Source organism: Lithobates pipiens, unplaced genomic scaffold (genome assembly GCF_037356315.1).
Source record: "Lithobates pipiens isolate NorthernLeopardFrog02 unplaced genomic scaffold, aLitPip1_a1.2 Scaffold_1, whole genome shotgun sequence".
In the NCBI taxonomy this organism is placed as follows: domain Eukaryota; kingdom Metazoa; phylum Chordata; class Amphibia; order Anura; family Ranidae; genus Lithobates; species Lithobates pipiens.
The window spans coordinates 51,242,942-51,260,416 of NW_027507685.1; the positions used below are offsets into that span (position 1 = coordinate 51,242,942).

Below are 17,475 nucleotides of genomic sequence, written 5' to 3' on the forward strand. Positions count from 1 at the left end.
ATTTGTGGGGGAAAAAAGGACATACATTTTGTTTGGATACAACGTCGCACGGCCGAGCAATTGTCAGTTAAAAGCAGTGCCATATAAAGAAAACCAATCCAGCCACCACATTTAATGATAGGTAAGATGAAATATATAAAATTTTAGTTTTTTCGCTGTATATACACTTTGAAGATTTCTTAGAAGACAGACACATCAGAGATTGAGCAGCTGAAACAAGCATTTGTGTGAGATAAGTTGACCCTCGTTATTTGTCTGGTGCATCAGCATTTGTTGTAAGACATATTAATGACAGAAATAGCGCATGAAAATGTAAATAATGTTAACTTGTTTTCACAGGAAGGTATAAAACCAGCCTTAAAATGAATGTGATAATAATAAAAAAAATCTCTTACCTTCTTATGTAGATAGCCAGAATAACTGCAGGTATAACTATTATAATGGGAAACACAACTATAGTAATTATGGCTATAGTTCTGTTGTGCTCTTTATCTAGAAGATAAGAAATTGTTGTGTAAGAAATCTAAAAAGCAGAAATATAAAAATACTAATTTGTTAAGACTGGAGAGTGCAAAATCTGGTGCAGCTGTTCATGGTAGCCAATCAGCTCCTAACTTCAACTTGTTCAATTAAAGTGGCTGTAAACCCGATTCATGAAATTTGGGCACATATATCTGTGGTGTTTTCTTATCTCTCTTCAAAGCACTATGTCCCGTAGCTTTCTCCTGCACCGTTCTTTTGTTATTAGCATGATAACTTCTGACAAGTTCTCTGTCAACTGAGACAAAAAACAGCTTTGTGTTGGGGAGGGTGAAATAAATAGATTAGCAGAGTGCCGAAACCATCCAAGGAACATCTCTGAAAGTCTCTACCTATGGGGGGGGGGGGGGGGTGCTTTTACTCCAATCAGCTGTCTTGGCTGTATGCTCAGGCTTCACTGCTGTGCTAAATAGGAAGAAAAAATCTCCTAACAAGATCTGAACTTTCTAAAGAATTTATAAAGCTGGAGACAGCAGATATACACGTGAAACATATGTGGGGAGATTTGTTTTATCCCTGTGTATCATTGGAGGCCATTCACTTCACTGGGTATATGTGAGGGTTTACATCCACTTTAAGCTTTGACAGTAAAACCTGGAAGCTGATTGGTTTCTAAGCAGAGCTGCACCAGATTTTGCACTCTCCAGTTTTAGTAAATCAACCTCACTGTGGGAAATTATTAGTATTAAATTAAACTCCAGGTAAAATACGCATATGTTCACTGCTCTACTTGCAATAGGATTTGGAATTTAAGCCATCCATTCTTATGATACATATCCTTTTTTTAGTCAGAAATATCACTTTACTACTTCCCAGTTTAGCAGTACTGGGTCATACCTTTCAGTTGAGAGCTTGGGGTACCATGGTGCAGAATAGGGAGAGCTTGTGTTTGTTTGAACCCAGAAATCAGCTGTCATTCCTGAGAAAATAAGCTGCAGGTGGGGGATTCCCCTTTGAACTAGCAAGCAAATGTGACGAATCCTTCCTTGGCACATTCCCTCCCTCCCCGGAAGCTGTCGCACACAAAGAAAAGAGGATGTTTATGATATACCGTATCGCTCGAATCGCATCTATGCATATTGCTTTTGAGCGTTTCTGCAGTGCTTTTTGGACATACGTTTTTACCTCGTTTTTGCCACGTTTTTGCCGCGTTTGGCATTTTTTCTTATTTATATACAGTGTAAAAAAAAAAAGAAAAAAAAAACGCCAAACGCAAATCGCGGCAACATCGCAGTAAAAACACGGTAAAAACGCGGTACTTGCGTTGTGGCTGCTGGTCCATTGACTTCTATTACATGCAAAACGCTGCATTTTGCATGAAAAAAAGTCCCCGACCAGTTCCAAAAACACAGAGGCACAAAAATGCATTGATGTGAGCATGTTCCATAGGAACCCATGTTAAAACATTTACCTGCATTTCTGCAAAATGCATCAAAAAACGCATTAGTGTGAATCAAGCCTCAGAACCTTTTCACACTGGGGCAGTAGGGGTAAAGCGCTGCTAATTTTACCCCTGTTAGAGCGGCGCCAAATGTGGTGCCGCTATTCAGGCTAGAAGGGGGTTAAAAAGGGTTAAAAGCGCCCGTGTAGCACCGCTGCTGAACCGCTTTGCAGTTTCTTCAGCAGCACTGCCCATGCATTCCACTGGGTAGGGGTGGAGGATTAGTGGTATATACATGGCTTGCAAACTGCCCCACAGATACTGCTTGCAGGACTTTTTCAAGTGCATCGCCCTAGTGTGAAAGCACTCACACTGGGGTGCAGATTAGGGTTTTTCAGGCGCTTTACAGGCTGTTCAGTGTAATGGAACCGTTCAAATTAGAAAAAGTTTCCTGCACTACTTGGGGGCCACTTCAGAGTGGCTTACATTGACTTATTTTAAAGAAGCCGTTTGCAAGCTCCGCTGAAGTCGCGCTGTGCGGGTCAGCTTCAAAGTCAGGCAACTTTGAGGCTGCCCCAGTGTGAACCGAGCCAAAACTTTATACTGAGTAACCACCAGACATCATTGGCCATGATGTGAGCTGTTCTACAACTTCAGCAACATGAAGCTACATTCAAGGTGCTTTTAATCTATGATATATGTGAGGGAAACCATTATTAACTTTAATACTTTGATCAATACATTTTTAAAGTGGTATTAAACCCAAACATGTATTATATTGCAGCTTACCAATTCTTAGATGCATTCATTTTCTTTTTTAGGCTTTCTTTCTTCTATTTCATCTGGTGATCTTGCCAGCAAGTCTGTTTTTTTTTTTTTTAACCGCAAACTCTCCAGCAGAATGTATCAGTTTACAAAGATGAAACAAACCAAATTTAACACTAGCATGGGTGCCTAAAATGATCAGCCTTTTTTTTTTAAATGTGAAAGCTTTATTCCAAATAGAGAAAAAACAGCTTACTGTAACTAGTTTGGCTTCAATTTGTTAGTGTATTTAAATCTGGTAATACATTTAGGGCCCGTTCACACCACATACAGTCCAGCATGTTTTGTTTTGCATAAAAAACACATGGAATGTAGGTTATATGGTTTCCAATGGCATAGTTTACACTAGTGCAGTCAATTCCTGAGCTTTTCAGTTCCAGAAAAAAAATAGAACATTCTGCATTTTTCCTGCATTGAAAAGTACCAGAATGCAGTAAAACGCAAAAGAAATGCACCAGAATGCAATGAAAGGCATCAAAAATGCACTGGTCCCCAGTGAAAAAAAAAAACAGGAAAAAGAAGCATCTGGAATGCATCCAGAAATGCATCAAAAATGCACTGGAACGCACCAAAAACGCATTAAAAAAGCACCGGCGGAAACGCATCCGCAAGGGATCTGGAGTGCATTTTGTAGTGTGAACCAGCCCTCAAAGAGTAGCTCCACTTTTGTTGAGAAAAAAAATCTTCCCCTCTGTGTGTGTGGAAAGTAAATCTAATGGGAGTGGTTTCACAATTATCAGTCAGCTGCTGCACTTGCAGGACTCTAATGAGGAAACTTGCTGGGTCTGCATTCCTTTAGACATAACTTCCTATTGTGAGTTTCTTACCAAAAATTACATTTTTGTTGCAGAGGACACCTGAAATCTGACTTATATCTTAGTGCAGACGTCTGGGAAAATCAGTGAGTCAATCACACAAGCAGGCAATGACATATCTGGGGGGTGTAATGTACACATTCTGTGTACAGAACACCTCCAGGTTGCCATATTACATTGCATTTTACAGAAAATTACAGAGCTGCAGATTGAAAAATTAAAGTCATTTTTTTAAAAACATTCAATTACAATATGACTTGTGTCACGATTGTATATGCTATATTATTTTTGTTTGTTATTTGCTATTTTAGAGTTACCCTTTAATGCTGTTGTCTGATGTGCCTCCTGTTCTCACTCATCCAGAGTGGTGTCTCACTAATACAGGAGGTGTTTTAGTGGCCAGCTCACCAAGTGAAAACAGAGGGTGAAACGCTTAATGCCGCGTACACATGACCGGACTTTTTGACAGCAAAGGTCGGACGGAACGTATCCGTTGGACAATTCAATCATGTGTGGGCTCCATCGGACCTTTGCTTGCCAAAAATCTGGCGGACTTTAGAAATAGAACATGTTTTAAATTTTCCCCGCTGGAATTCCGCCGGACCCAGTTCCTAGCAGGAAACCTGTTCGTCTGTATGCTGGTCCGACGTGGGCAGCTACAGCACCTGACCGCAAGAATATTTCCAGCGCAATGCTATCGCGCTGGTTCTTGGCTACAGGGTACCGAAGCCTCCCGCCCGCAGACCCCAACAACCAACGGCCAGGGTTGTCGGGAAGAGGCCCTTGTCCTCATCAACATGGGGACAAGGTGCTTTGGGGTAGGGGGCCTGCAGGGGGCTGCGATAGGAAAATCTGTTTTTCCTATTGCAGCCAGCACGAGATGTACAGTACCCTGTGGCCAAGAAACAGCGTGATGGAAACATTCTAGTGGGCAGGTGCTGTAGCTGCCAGCACGTCGTATTTGGTCTGTCGGACCAGTATACACTAGGAACTGTAGGAAAATTTAAAACATGTTCCATTTCTAAAGTCCGCTGGATTTTTGGCAAGCAAAGGTCCGATGGAGCCCACACACAATCGGGTTTTCCGACGGATTCATTCTGTCGGACCTTTGCTGTCAAAAAGTCTGGTCGTGTGTACGTGGTATAAGAAAAACTATTCTCTCTTCTGTAAATTAAATATTTTAAACCTGTAATAATCTCTTCCTTGCTCCAGTCACTCCAAAATCCATTGCCGCCATTTCTTGCTCGTACTTTCACAGCATAGGTGTCGGAGAGAACATTGAGTATTTCAGTGTTTAATTCTTCTATATTCTAGAAGGTAATGAATGACAAGTTATAGAATAATACATTTTTGCTAACAAGACAATTTTAGCACATGACAATGTCAAACTACCATAGATAATGCAACAAGAAAGTGTAGCAATCTTCAATAAAATCTGATAAAAATTATATGACACTGCACTACTTAGCCTGCCAAAGCATCTGTGCTGAATTTTCTCAAGAATGCAATGATAAAATATAGTAACCAATAAATATAATAACGAATCAATCCTATGGTTGTATAGGTTCATTTTTTTTCCTCCACTGTACAGTTAGTTTTGCACAGGGTGGCCCCGATCCTGCTGTTCTGGGGTCCCACGGCGGCCGTCTCGGCTCCTCCCCACAATAGATAACCCCCTTCGGGAAGCTCTCTCCCGAGGGGGTTACCTTGCGGGTGCGCTCCCGTCTCATACAATCTGCATCCATAGACACAGAGTGTATGTCTCGTACCCGCCCCCCGGTGGCTGCGTCATTTGGATTTGATTGACAGCAGAGCGAGCCAATCCATCCAATGAAGAGCCAAGAAGACCGGGCCGAGAAGAGCCGAGAAGCCAGTGCCTTCTCTACACGGACTTTCGAGGGCTCAGGTAAGTAAACCGGGGGGCTGGGGGGCCTGTAACCATCAGATGTTTTTTCACCTTAATGCATAGGATGCATTAAGGTGAAAAAAACAGAAGGCTTTAAACTTCTACAAAACTCCATTCAATAGCAAAAAGGATTTTCAAAACTCCAATTCGTTTTTGTTGGGAAAGACGGCTCTGCAATAGTCTGACATTTAAGACGAAGTGGCAGGTAAGAAACTCGTCTTTTGTCAGTTACATATTGTCAGAAAAGTTTTTTTTCTAGCCGCATCCGCCATGTTCCTGCGCACATGCACGGCGGATTGGTGCTACGGCAAACGCATGTGTGTGGCCTGATGGAGTGGCGCGTGTGTGTGCACAATAGCACACATGTGCGAGCAGTGGCCCACGCATGTGCGCAATAGCGCACGCCTGGCCTGACGCTCTGTCGGGCTATTTAAAACGGCTCTGGCGTCCAAATGGGTTGCTGGTTTGTCATCAGATTCCTGTTTGTACCCGTTTCCTGTTTGCCATATCTGATTACCCGCTGTGACCCGGACTGTTCCTGACTATAGGACTTTGCCTTGCCTTCTACAAGTGTTTGACCATCGGCCTGCCTTACGGACTTGCTTACCTCCTCTAGTACTTGATCCTTTGCCTGTGACCCGGATTGACTGCTACACCCAGCATCCGATTCTCAGCCAGTTCCTGCACCCCTGCTAGGGATGAGCCAAACACCCCCCGGTTCGGTTCGCACCAGAACTTTCGAACGGACCCCAAATTCGTACGAACGTTAGAACCCCATTGAAGTCTATGGGACTCGAACGTTCGAAATTAAAAGTGCTAATTTTAACGACTAATATGCAAGATACTGTCCTAAAAAGGGTTTGGGGACCTGGCTCCTGCCCCAGGGGACATGGGTCAATGCAAAAAAAAGTTTTAAAAACGGCCGTTTTGGCGGGGGCACTGATTTTAATGACGATTAAAGTGGAAAAAAAAAGGGAAATATTCATTTAAATATGGTGCCTGGGGGGTGTCTGTAGTATGCCTGTGAAGTGCCACGTGTTTCTCGTGTTTAGAACAGTCCCTGCGCAAAATTACATTTAACGGAAATAACGTCATTTAAAACTGCTTGCGGTTTTAATGTTATATCTGGTTCCTGCAATATGGTTGAAAATCATTGAGAAAAATGGCATGGGTCTTGTACGCATGTAGTATGGGTCTAAATTTATATATAACTTTAGTTATTGAATTACAAGAATAGTTAAGAATGATTACTTATATCTATATACAACATGTTTAATGCATGAGGCATCTGCTTCATTATGCTATGGGAAGTTGGGAACCTTTGATCTTTTCTTTTCATCAGTTGTAGCTATTGTCTTCACTACCATATAAATATGACTGGGAGACTAGTTTGCATTTTGAGGAAGGCGGAAGCCTGGCTGTCTAATCTAGGTAGCTCATTTATAAAATGAGCTTGTGACTCCCCTGGATTGAATATGCTGTATTTATCCTGTATCGTATCATCTGTATACATCTTTAATCAAAGCTAGTGATGGACGAACTTCCGACGGGACGTTTCGCGAACGCGAAATGCGAACGGACCCAAACGTTCGCGAAACCGAACGTTCGCCGCGGGCCCCATTGACTTCAATGGGAGGCGAACTTTGCAAACCTTCATGTCGAATTTGCGGCCACGTGGTAATTATTAGGGGGTAAAACGTAGTCCCACCATCTGGACAATGACATAATACATGTATGAGGTGAATTTGGGATCGATAACTACAAGCATTTTTATTTTATTTGGGAAATTGTTCTAACAATTCAGGACTATGGAGCTAATGAAGGCAATGGAGGAGAGGGAAGGTCAGGGACCAGGGTAGGCAAAGAAGAGGGTGCAGGAGATGATCACCAGCAGCGTGACATACCGGAATGACACATGCACCGTGATAGAGGCATCTGACAGCAGCACCGTAATACAGAGCACTGACAGCAGCACCGTGACATACAGCGCTGACAGCAGCACCGTGACATACAGCGCTGACAGCAGCACCGTGACATACAGCGCTGACAGCAGCACCGTGACATACAGCGCTGACAGCAGCACCGTGACATACAGCGCTGACAGCAGCACCGTGACATACAGCGCTGACAGCAGCACCGTGACATACAGCGCTGACAGCAGCACCGTGACATACAGCGCTGACAGCAGCACCGTGACATACAGCGCTGACAGCAGCACCGTGACATACAGCGCTGACAGCAGCACCGTGACATACAGCGCTGACAGCAGCACCGTGACATACAGCACTGACAGCAGCACCGTAAGCAGCCCCAGGAGGAAGTCAGCACAGCACAGGGATGGTGTGATCCCCTCATAATAAGAACCCCCAGGAGGAAGTCAGCACAGCACAGGGATAGTGTGATCCCTTCATAATAAGAACCCCCAGGAGGAAGTCAGCACAGCACAGGGATATCATAAGCAGCCCCAGTAGAAATATGACACCGCTCAACCTCTTCAAAGAGGAGGGTAGGGGCATATAGTACGGTGTGCTTTTTTGGGTCAAGGAAGTGAGCCAAATGAATTAAGAAGGTCTGTGTGCTTGATTAAAAAAATAGTTTATAGACATATACATGGTCTACTGGTCACATGTGTTGAATTCCTCCGAGATCCATGCCTCATTCATTTTTAGAAATGTGAGGTAGTTAACACTGTGGTGAGCTAGGCGAGTACGCTTATCGGTCACAATCCCCCCTGCTGCGCTGAACGTCCTTTCGGACAGGACACTGGATGAGGGGCAAGCCAACAGTTCGATTGCAAATTGGGCAAGCTCTGGCCAGAGGTCAAGCCTGCCCACCCAGTAGTCTAGGGGTTCATCACTCCTCAGAGCGTCCACATCGGCCGTTAACCCAATGTAGTCGGACACCTGACGGTCTAGGCGTTCCCTGATGCTGGATCCGGATGACACCTGTCGATGGGTCGGCTGAAAGAATGACCTCATATCCGAAGTCACCAACACATCTTCAAACCGGCCTCTTCTTGCAGGCGCTGTTGGATTGGTACCCGCAAATCCTTCTCTGGGAGTGGGAATTGCTCCTCTGCCAGCGCACGCAAAAGCAGAATGCAGCATTTCTCGAAGCAAGGCCTGGAAGTGCTGCATTCTGACAGCCCTCTGCGACGGCGGTAACATTTCCGCCATTTTGTGTTTGTACCGGGGGTCTAAGTACGTTGCCACCCAGTACTGGTCCTTGACCCTCATGCTTTTTATACGGGGGTCCCTATTAAAACACTGGAGCATGAAGGCCCCCATTTGCACTAAAGTGGAAGCGGTGTGGTGGCCTGGCTCCTGCTCATCATCCAGGATAATGTCGTCCTCTTCATTCTCCTCTCCCCATCCTCGCACAACAGGGATCCCAGAAAGGTTTAAAGCATGCTCTTCTTGCTCCTGCTCATCCGCCCCGGCACCATCCTCCTCTGACTCCTCATCAGACTCCTGTTGTTGACTTGTCTCAGATAGAGTAGCCCCCCCTGGGAATTCATCCAGCATTGCGACTTCCTCATCTTCCCGCTCCTGCTCCTCCACAGCCTGATCAATGACACGACGCAATGCACGCTCCAGAAAGAAGGCATAAGGTACCATGTCACTGATGGCGCCATGGCTGCGACTGACCAGTTTGGTGATCTCCTCAAATGGCCGCAGAAGTCTGCATGTGTCGCGCATGAGCAGCCACTGGCGCGGTGAAAAAAAACCCAGCTCCCCAGAACCGTTTCTTTCGCAGAGTTCATACAGGTAGACGTTAACTGCACGTTTCTGCTGGAGCAGCCTATCAAGCATATAGAAGGTTGAGTTCCATCGCGTCGGGCAATCGCAAATAAGACGTCTGACCGGCAGATGGTGTCGCCGCTGAATGTCAGCAAGGCGAGCCATGGCCGTGTAAGATCTTCTGAAATGGGCCGAGATTTTCCTTGCCTGCCGCAAGATGTCCTGGACCCCAGGGTATTTGACAAGGAATCGCTGCACGACCAAGTTTAAGACGTGTGCCATGCACGGCACGTGCGTGATTTTGCCCTGTTTCAATGCGCTAAGCAGATTGGCACCGTTGTCACACACCACTTTACCAACTGTCAAATTGAGCGGTGTTAGCCACTCATCTGCCTGTGAACGCAAAGCTGAAAGGAGTGCCGGGCCAGTGTGGCTCTTTGCTTCCAGGCACAACAGACGCAGCACGGCATGGCAACGTCTCACCTGGCATGTGGAATAGGTTCTGGGGAGCTTGGGCGGTGCAGTGGAAGAGACGCTAGCAGCGGAAAAGGAGGAGGCAGCTGAGGAGGAGAGGGAGGAGGATGGAGTAGGAGGAGGAGAAGAAGAGTCAGGCCTGCATGCAATCCGTGGCGGTAAAACCAAATCTACACGGGTGCCACGGGTTACATGCTTGACGGCCGTCAGAAGGTTCACCCAGTGGGCAGTAAAACTGATATACCTTCCCTGCCCGTGTTTGCTAGACCACGTGTCTGTGGTCAGATGTATCTTGGCACCGACACTGTGTGCCAGAGATACATTCACTTGCCGCTGAACATGGCCATATAGCTCTGGGATGCCCTTCTCTGAGAAATACTTCCTTCCTGGGACCTTCCATTGTGGTGTTCCAATGGCCACAAATTTGCGAAAGGCCTCCGAGTCCACCAGTTTATATGGCAGTAGTTGGCGGGCTATGAGTTCTGACAAGCCAGCCGCCAACCGTTGGGCAAGAGGGTTATCCGGCGTCATCATTTTTTTACGCTCAAACATTAGGCCCACGGAAGCCTGCCTTTTTGCAGAAAAATGTGAGCTTGGCGTGATGGAAGGTGGAGTGGAGGACAATTGTGAGGAGAGAGGAGAAGGAGAAGTAGAAGACGAGGCTGGACGGTGAGAGCCTGCAGTGTGGCTTTGTGTGTTCCGTTGCTCCCACTGGGCTCGGTGATGGCTGCTCATGTGCCTTCTTAAGGCGGTCGTCCCTAGGTGAGTATTGGGCTTACCGCGACTAACGCGTTGACTGCAAAGATTGCAGATGGCAACGCTATTGTCAGCAGCGGACACGTTGAAAAAAGCCCACACTGCGGAGCCATGTGCCGGTGTCCTGGGAGCGCCAGATGTGACCGTACATGGTCGATGACTCGCTCCTGATACATTTGCAGTCTGCTTTGTCCCTGCTGTGCAATGTAAGTCATTGCTGCTTCTCCTCCCTATCTGCTGGTCCATATCTCCCTCTGAACTCCCCTCCTCTTCCTCTCTTGTGGGCACCCACGTGACATCACTAGACACGTCATCATCAACGTCACCTTCCCCACCGCTATAAGTAGAGATCTCGGAGTAGGCAGCAACACCGGGGACCAACCTCCTCCTTGGGCTGATCTGGGTACTGGCGTCAGACTGCTGAGTAGCGCTTGTTGCTACCTCCTCTTCCTGATCCAATACCAAGAGTGGCTGCGCATCAGAAATGTCCTCTTGATATGGATCGGAAAATAATTCCAGTGACTCAAGCGGAAGGTATGTGGTGGTGGTGGTGGTGGTCGTGTTGTTGGTGGTAGTGTCTTTGGGGGTGCACATAGCAGAGAGTGAAGAAGAGGGTGCAGATCGAGAGGATGAGGAGGGTGCAGAAGAGTAAGGCTGAGCGAGCCACTCAACCAAGTCTGGTGCATCCTTTAAAGTAATTGAACGCACCTTCTGCAACTTCCCACTTTGGCTCAAGCCTGTTGCTCCTGCCCTACCCCTACCACCCCTGCGGAAGGGCCTGCCTCTTCCTCTGCCTGTCATTTTTTAAATGACCCTGTGACAAAACTCTTAGTCCCTATACCGCTGAAGGACTGCTGCAGTATAGGTGAGCGGTCAGCAGTGGTGCACGTCAACCCTATCTATTGTGGACCGATAGCGGTCCTTACAGAACAGCAGACTGTACCGCACTCAAGCCTATGTACCGTAGCACCCTATACCAAGTTACCAGTCCTTATAAGAACTTTTGTGGACCAAGCAGGTTGTGTATTAGTGTTTAGCAGACTGTACGTCAGTCCCTATACCGCTGAAGGACTGCTGCAGTATAGGGCAGCGGTCAGCAGTGGTGCACGTCAACCCTATCTATTGTGGACCGATAGCGGTCCTTACAGAACAGCAGACTGTACCGCACTCAAGCCTATGTACCGTAGCACCCTATACCAAGTTACCAGTCCTTATAAGAACTTTTGTGGAACAAGCAGGTTGTGTGTTAGTGATTAGCAGACTGTACGTCAGTCCCTATACCGCTGAAGGACTGCTGCAGTATAGGGCAGCGGTCAGCAGTGGTGCACGTCAACCCTATCTATTGTGGACCGATAGCGGTCCTTACAGAACAGCAGACTGTACCGCACTCAAGCCTATGTACCGTAGCACCCTATACCAAGTTACCAGTCCTTATAAGAACTTTTGTGGACCAAGCAGGTTGTGTATTAGTGTTTAGCAGACTGTACGTCAGTCCCTATACCGCTGAAGGACTGCTGCAGTATAGGGCAGCGGTCAGCAGTGGTGCACGTCAACCCTATCTATTGTGGACCGATAGCGGTCCTTACAGAACAGCAGACTGTACCGCACTCAAGCCTATGTACCGTAGCACCCTATACCAAGTTACCAGTCCTTATAAGAACTTTTGTGGAACAAGCAGGTTGTGTGTTAGTGATTAGCAGACTGTACGTCAGTCCCTATACCGCTGAAGGACTGCTGCAGTATAGGTGAGCGGTCAGCAGTGGTGCACGTCAACCCTATCTATTGTGGACCGATAGCGGTCCTTACAGAACAGCAGACTGTACCGCACTCAAGCCTATGTACCGTAGCACCCTATACCAAGTTACCAGTCCTTATAAGAACTTTTGTGGACCAAGCAGGTTGTGTATTAGTGTTTAGCAGACTGTACGTCAGTCCCTATACCGCTGAAGGACTGCTGCAGTATAGGGCAGCGGTCAGCAGTGGTGCACGTCAACCCTATCTATTGTGGACCGATAGCGGTCCTTACAGAACAGCAGACTGTACCGCACTCAAGCCTATGTACCGTAGCACCCTATACCAAGTTACCAGTCCTTATAAGAACTTTTGTGGAACAAGCAGGTTGTGTGTTAGTGATTAGCAGACTGTACGTCAGTCCCTATACCGCTGAAGGACTGCTGCAGTATAGGGCAGCGGTCAGCAGTGGTGCACGTCAACCCTATCTATTGTGGACCGATAGCGGTCCTTACAGGACAGCAGACTGTACCGCACTCAAGCCTATGTACCGTAGCACCCTATACCAAGTTACCAGTCCTTATAAGAACTTTTGTGGACCAAGCAGGTTGTGTATTAGTGTTTAGCAGACTGTACGTCAGTCCCTATACCGCTGAAGGACTGCTGCAGTATAGGGCAGCGGTCAGCAGTGGTGCACGTCAACCCTATCTATTGTGGACCGATAGCGGTCCTTACAGAACAGCAGACTGTACCGCACTCAAGCCTATGTACCGTAGCACCCTATACCAAGTTACCAGTCCTTATAAGAACTTTTGTGGAACAAGCAGGTTGTGTGTTAGTGATTAGCAGACTGTACGTCAGTCCCTATACCGCTGAAGGACTGCTGCAGTATAGGTGAGCGGTCAGCAGTGGTGCACGTCAACCCTATCTATTGTGGACCGATAGCGGTCCTTACAGAACAGCAGACTGTACCGCACTCAAGCCTATGTACCGTAGCACCCTATACCAAGTTACCAGTCCTTATAAGAACTTTTGTGGACCAAGCAGGTTGTGTATTAGTGTTTAGCAGACTGTACGTCAGTCCCTATACCGCTGAAGGACTGCTGCAGTATAGGGCAGCGGTCAGCAGTGGTGCACGTCAACCCTATCTATTGTGGACCGATAGCGGTCCTTACAGAACAGCAGACTGTACCGCACTCAAGCCTATGTACCGTAGCACCCTATACCAAGTTACCAGTCCTTATAAGAACTTTTGTGGAACAAGCAGGTTGTGTGTTAGTGATTAGCAGACTGTACGTCAGTCCCTATACCGCTGAAGGACTGCTGCAGTATAGGGCAGCGGTCAGCAGTGGTGCACGTCAACCCTATCTATTGTGGACCGATAGCGGTCCTTACAGAACAGCAGACTGTACCGCACTCAAGCCTATGTACCGTAGCACCCTATACCAAGTTACCAGTCCTTATAAGAACTTTTGTGGACCAAGCAGGTTGTGTATTAGTGTTTAGCAGACTGTACGTCAGTCCCTATACCGCTGAAGGACTGCTGCAGTATAGGGCAGCGGTCAGCAGTGGTGCACGTCAACCCTATCTATTGTGGACCGATAGCGGTCCTTACAGAACAGCAGACTGTACCGCACTCAAGCCTATGTACCGTAGCACCCTATACCAAGTTACCAGTCCTTATAAGAACTTTTGTGGAACAAGCAGGTTGTGTGTTAGTGATTAGCAGACTGTACGTCAGTCCCTATACCGCTGAAGGACTGCTGCAGTATAGGGCAGCGGTCAGCAGTGGTGCACGTCAACCCTATCTATTGTGGACCGATAGCGGTCCTTACAGAACAGCAGACTGTACCGCACTCAAGCCTATGTACCGTAGCACCCTATACCAAGTTACCAGTCCTTATAAGAACTTTTGTGGACCAAGCAGGTTGTGTATTAGTGTTTAGCAGACTGTACGTCAGTCCCTATACCGCTGAAGGACTGCTGCAGTATAGGGCAGCGGTCAGCAGTGGTGCACGTCAACCCTATCTATTGTGGACCGATAGCGGTCCTTACAGAACAGCAGACTGTACCGCACTCAAGCCTATGTACCGTAGCACCCTATACCAAGTTACCAGTCCTTATAAGAACTTTTGTGGAACAAGCAGGTTGTGTGTTAGTGATTAGCAGACTGTACGTCAGTCCCTATACCGCTGAAGGACTGCTGCAGTATAGGGCAGCGGTCAGCAGTGGTGCACGTCAACCCTATCTATTGTGGACCGATAGCGGTCCTTACAGGACAGCAGACTGTACCGCACTCAAGCCTATGTACCGTAGCACCCTATACCAAGTTACCAGTCCTTATAAGAACTTTTGTGGACCAAGCAGGTTGTGTATTAGTGTTTAGCAGACTGTACGTCAGTCCCTATACCGCTGAAGGACTGCTGCAGTATAGGGCAGCGGTCAGCAGTGGTGCACGTCAACCCTATCTATTGTGGACCGATAGCGGTCCTTACAGAACAGCAGACTGTACCGCACTCAAGCCTATGTACCGTAGCACCCTATACCAAGTTACCAGTCCTTATAAGAACTTTTGTGGAACAAGCAGGTTGTGTGTTAGTGATTAGCAGACTGTACGTCAGTCCCTATACCGCTGAAGGACTGCTGCAGTATAGGTGAGCGGTCAGCAGTGGTGCACGTCAACCCTATCTATTGTGGACCGATAGCGGTCCTTACAGAACAGCAGACTGTACCGCACTCAAGCCTATGTACCGTAGCACCCTATACCAAGTTACCAGTCCTTATAAGAACTTTTGTGGACCAAGCAGGTTGTGTATTAGTGTTTAGCAGACTGTACGTCAGTCCCTATACCGCTGAAGGACTGCTGCAGTATAGGGCAGCGGTCAGCAGTGGTGCACGTCAACCCTATCTATTGTGGACCGATAGCGGTCCTTACAGAACAGCAGACTGTACCGCACTCAAGCCTATGTACCGTAGCACCCTATACCAAGTTACCAGTCCTTATAAGAACTTTTGTGGAACAAGCAGGTTGTGTGTTAGTGATTAGCAGACTGTACGTCAGTCCCTATACCGCTGAAGGACTGCTGCAGTATAGGTGAGCGGTCAGCAGTGGTGCACGTCAACCCTATCTATTGTGGACCGATAGCGGTCCTTACAGAACAGCAGACTGTACCGCACTCAAGCCTATGTACCGTAGCACCCTATACCAAGTTACCAGTCCTTATAAGAACTTTTGTGGACCAAGCAGGTTGTGTATTAGTGTTTAGCAGACTGTACGTCAGTCCCTATACCGCTGAAGGACTGCTGCAGTATAGGGCAGCGGTCAGCAGTGGTGCACGTCAACCCTATCTATTGTGGACCGATAGCGGTCCTTACAGAACAGCAGACTGTACCGCACTCAAGCCTATGTACCGTAGCACCCTATACCAAGTTACCAGTCCTTATAAGAACTTTTGTGGAACAAGCAGGTTGTGTGTTAGTGATTAGCAGACTGTACGTCAGTCCCTATACCGCTGAAGGACTGCTGCAGTATAGGTGAGCGGTCAGCAGTGGTGCACGTCAACCCTATCTATTGTGGACCTATAGCGGTCCTTACAGAACAGCAGACTGTACCGCACTCAAGCCTATGTACCGTAGCACCCTATACCAAGTTACCAGTCCTTATAAGAACTTTTGTGGACCAAGCAGGTTGTGTATTAGTGTTTAGCAGACTGTACGTCAGTCCCTATACCGCTGAAGGACTGCTGCAGTATAGGGCAGCGGTCAGCAGTGGTGCACGTCAACCCTATCTATTGTGGACCGATAGCGGTCCTTACAGAACAGCAGACTGTACCGCACTCAAGCCTATGTACCGTAGCACCCTATACCAAGTTACCAGTCCTTATAAGAACTTTTGTGGAACAAGCAGGTTGTGTGTTAGTGATTAGCAGACTGTACGTCAGTCCCTATACCGCTGAAGGACTGCTGCAGTATAGGGCAGCGGTCAGCAGTGGTGCACGTCAACCCTATCTATTGTGGACCGATAGCGGTCCTTACAGAACAGCAGACTGTACCGCACTCAAGCCTATGTACCGTAGCACCCTATACCAAGTTACCAGTCCTTATAAGAACTTTTGTGGAACAAGTGAGTTGTGAATGTTTAGCAGACTGCAGCAGAAGGGCAGCAGTCAAGTATAATATCCTTTCTATATTTGGAAGAAAGAATATTATACATGTACAAGCCTATTACTGTACCACTGATACCAGTCCTGAAAAGAACCTTTGTGGAACTAATAATAACAGCAAGTCTTTAAAATTACCCTCACTGCCTGACAACACTGCTTCCTTCCTGTCCCTATACAAATTGGCAAAAAAAGAGAACGATTAGTGGTTACTGGAACAGCTCTTTTGTGGACCTTGATAGTAACAGCTAATGATGATGATGATGATGATGATGATGAAAGACTAATCTGGCTGTCCCTGTAGCATACACCGTCCTTTCCCTTTCTCTAAACTAACAAAAGACACTCAGGCTGCTGCAAGAATCAGCAGCACAGCAAACCTATCAACACCTAACACCTATACCAGTCCTGAAAAGAACTTTTGTGTACCAAATAGCTAGTGGTTTATCTCTCCCTACTCCACACAGGAACCTGTCCCTATCGTAACAGAAGAAAGAATGTAAAATGGCCACCGGATCGGGTGTATTTATAGGTTAGGGGGAATGTACAAGTGTCCATGTGCTGTCATGTCTCAATTGGCTGTCCTGTATCACATGATAAACGTGTCACCAAAGGTTAAAGTTCTTGTATACATTAAACACGTAAGTCCGCCGCGGCGAACGACGGAAAAAGGCGTTCGAACGTGCGGACCGCGAATGTCGGAAATTCGCCGCGAAACGACCGCCGGGCGAAACGTTCGTCCATCACTAATCAAAGCTAAGTAAATCTTTTTATTACATTCTTTGTGTGTTGTTGTGTTTTAATCCTTGCATTTACTGACCACATATCTGAAAGAGTAAATATATGAATGAACCTAGGGTTAAATGTAACATGAGATTTAACCCCTTAATACATAATGGCGCTGCGAGCAGGGTATTTAACCCTTTCAGTGCTGGTTTAAAGTGCAGTGATTAAGCATATTAATACTCTTGTGAAGTGTAATGTTTTTTGACAATTGGGAAACTGTATTATTAGTGTCCCCTGTGATGGGAGGTTTGTTGCTAGCCTTGCTTTGGTGGCAGTTAGTGGCAGTTATGTTTGATTTAAATTGGATAAATATAGCAAAGGGGGAAGATAGTCAAATGTTTCCACTCATTGTGTGCTTAGC

The 17,475-nt window shown here is 46.8% G+C and overlaps 1 protein-coding gene across 1 annotated transcript in view; it reads right to left on the reverse strand.

The window, feature by feature from the left end:
• Positions 1–17,475, reverse strand: part of LOC143998664 (interleukin-13 receptor subunit alpha-1-like) — a 172,934-nt gene that overhangs the window by 42,073 nt on the left and 113,386 nt on the right. The window contains exons 9-10 of the mRNA XM_077493979.1: positions 4,748–4,871; positions 396–492 (exon numbers count right to left, since the gene is read on the reverse strand). Of these exons, the coding sequence (XP_077350105.1) occupies positions 396–492; positions 4,748–4,871 (221 nt within the window). The remainder of the gene's footprint in view (positions 1–395; positions 493–4,747; positions 4,872–17,475) is intronic.